The 1,932-nt window shown below is 41.7% G+C and overlaps 1 protein-coding gene across 1 annotated transcript; it reads left to right on the top strand.

The window, feature by feature from the left end:
- Positions 1-273: 273 nt before the first annotated feature.
- Positions 274-1,431, top strand: LOC143886935 (uncharacterized). Its single transcript, XM_077391105.1, has one exon. The coding sequence runs from the start codon at positions 274-276 to the stop codon at positions 1,429-1,431; it is 1,158 nt and encodes a 385-aa protein (XP_077247220.1).
- The last annotated feature ends 501 nt before the right edge of the window (positions 1,432-1,932 follow it).

Here is a 1,932-nt window from a genome sequence, read left to right as displayed (position 1 = left end):
TGTGATTCCATTGATGAAATTGTCATTCCATTATTCTTACTCTAATGTTGATCGGGTCGGCATATATTCAGTGGACTTGGATGAAGATTATGAGGATCCAATTTTTAATGATACAGAGGAAGATGCAACTCAACATAAGACCACTTCCATGTAATAAATTATAGAAATTATATTTAGATGGGAGGTTCTATTTTTGCCTCATTGAATTTCATTCTAACCTAGTCCTTACCATACAGGCACGATGCATGATTCAATAGGGATTTTCATAGTGATATGCATGTTAATGATGCCATTTACGAGGGTGGTGATGAAGACTTTGATGAGGACGATGATAGCCAAGGTGTAGAGCAGGATGGTGTAGATGATCAGGATGGTGTACATAACATTATCGGAGACTTGGATGGTGTACATAACATTATCGGCGACCCCTTCGGTAATACGTATACAAGGGAGCCGATGGAAGTAGATGAAATGGTTGTGGATGAATTAAATGTGGGGAGAATAGGACTTGAGGAGTTGAAGGTGGGGGGAATCTTCCCGAATTTAAAAGTATGTAAGAACAAAGTTAGAGAGTACGCAATTGAACGGCGTTTTGTATTCGTCCCAGTAGACTCAAAACCTACAAAGTATGCTGTTAGATGCAAGAATGGAAGTTGTCCTTTCAGAATCAGTGGGACAAATTACCTGGATTGTGTTAGGGTGAACAGGTTTGTGCCAGAGCATACATGCTCAAGTACGATGAGTGGTAATGATCATCCCCTTGCCACAGCATCTTGGGCAGCAGATACCTGCCTAGGGTTATTTCCCCATCCAGGAGACGTGACGCCTAGTTTAATAAGAGCATACATCAAGGATAAGTGGAGTATAACCATAAGCTATACAAAGACTTTCATTACGAAGGTCATTATACACAAAATTATGTGTGGAAATGCGGAATCTTATTACCGTATCCTTCCTGCATATGCTCAGGAGATGGAGAGATGTAATCCTGGCACCATTATGCGTGTATACCGAACCCGGAAGCTATGGGGTAGTGGAGATGACACATTTGGTCGTTTATTTTGGTCATTCGGCCCCAGCATCTGCTCGTTCAGTCGAACAGTTAGATCCCTGATACTAATTGTTGGGACACATTTGCGAGGGAAGTATAAAGGAATCTTATTGGCTGCGACAACTCTAGATGGTGATGGTGGATTATTTCCGTTAGCTTTTGCTATGGTTGAGAACGAGAGCTTTGACAGTTGGCTATGGTTTCTTCTTTTACTTCGCCAGAGGGTAATGCAAGTAGACAAAAACAACAATGAATTTATGATTTCCTTCGATCAGATGAAGGGTCTACCTAGGGCTGTTGCTGAAGCATTACCGGGATCATACCATAGCTACTGTATTCGTCACCTCAATGCCAATCTGTTGAAGACCTTTAAGAGTTAAAAACTTTGTAAACTATTTTCGAGAGCGGCATATGCCTTAAGGGAGAGTGACCATAAGGAGGCGATGAAACTCATAAAAGCAAAGAATGAAAAAGCAGAGAAATGGATATCTGAGATTCCTAAGGAAAATTGGGCTAATGTACATTTTAAAGGGGCCAGGTGGAATGCACTGACCACTAATGCAACAGAGTGCTTCAACAACATATTGAAGGGCGCAAGGGAGTTGCCGATTGCTGCTCTAGTCGATCACACTAGATGGAAAGTACAAGACTTCTTCCAGTTTCGCCGGAAAGCTGGGGCTACATGGAAAACGCATTTGACTCATAGAGCAGAAAAGTGGTTGGACAGATTATGTTCGTATGGCAGTAAGTTTCTACCCCGCATGTAGTTGGAATGAATATGAAGTGCTCTCATCCACTTATACCGATAGTGTGGATTTAGAGAAGAAAACATGTACGTGTGGTCTTTTCCAAATGATGGGATTGCAGTGTGGGCATGCCAT

This window comes from Tasmannia lanceolata, unplaced genomic scaffold, assembly GCF_043159265.1.
Source record: "Tasmannia lanceolata isolate RefF3 unplaced genomic scaffold, GAP_Taslan_0.1 ptg000011l, whole genome shotgun sequence".
In the NCBI taxonomy this organism is placed as follows: Eukaryota; Viridiplantae; Streptophyta; class Magnoliopsida; order Canellales; family Winteraceae; genus Tasmannia; species Tasmannia lanceolata.
Note: the sequence above shows the minus strand (reverse complement) of the source record. Positions and strands in the feature narration are given on the sequence as shown.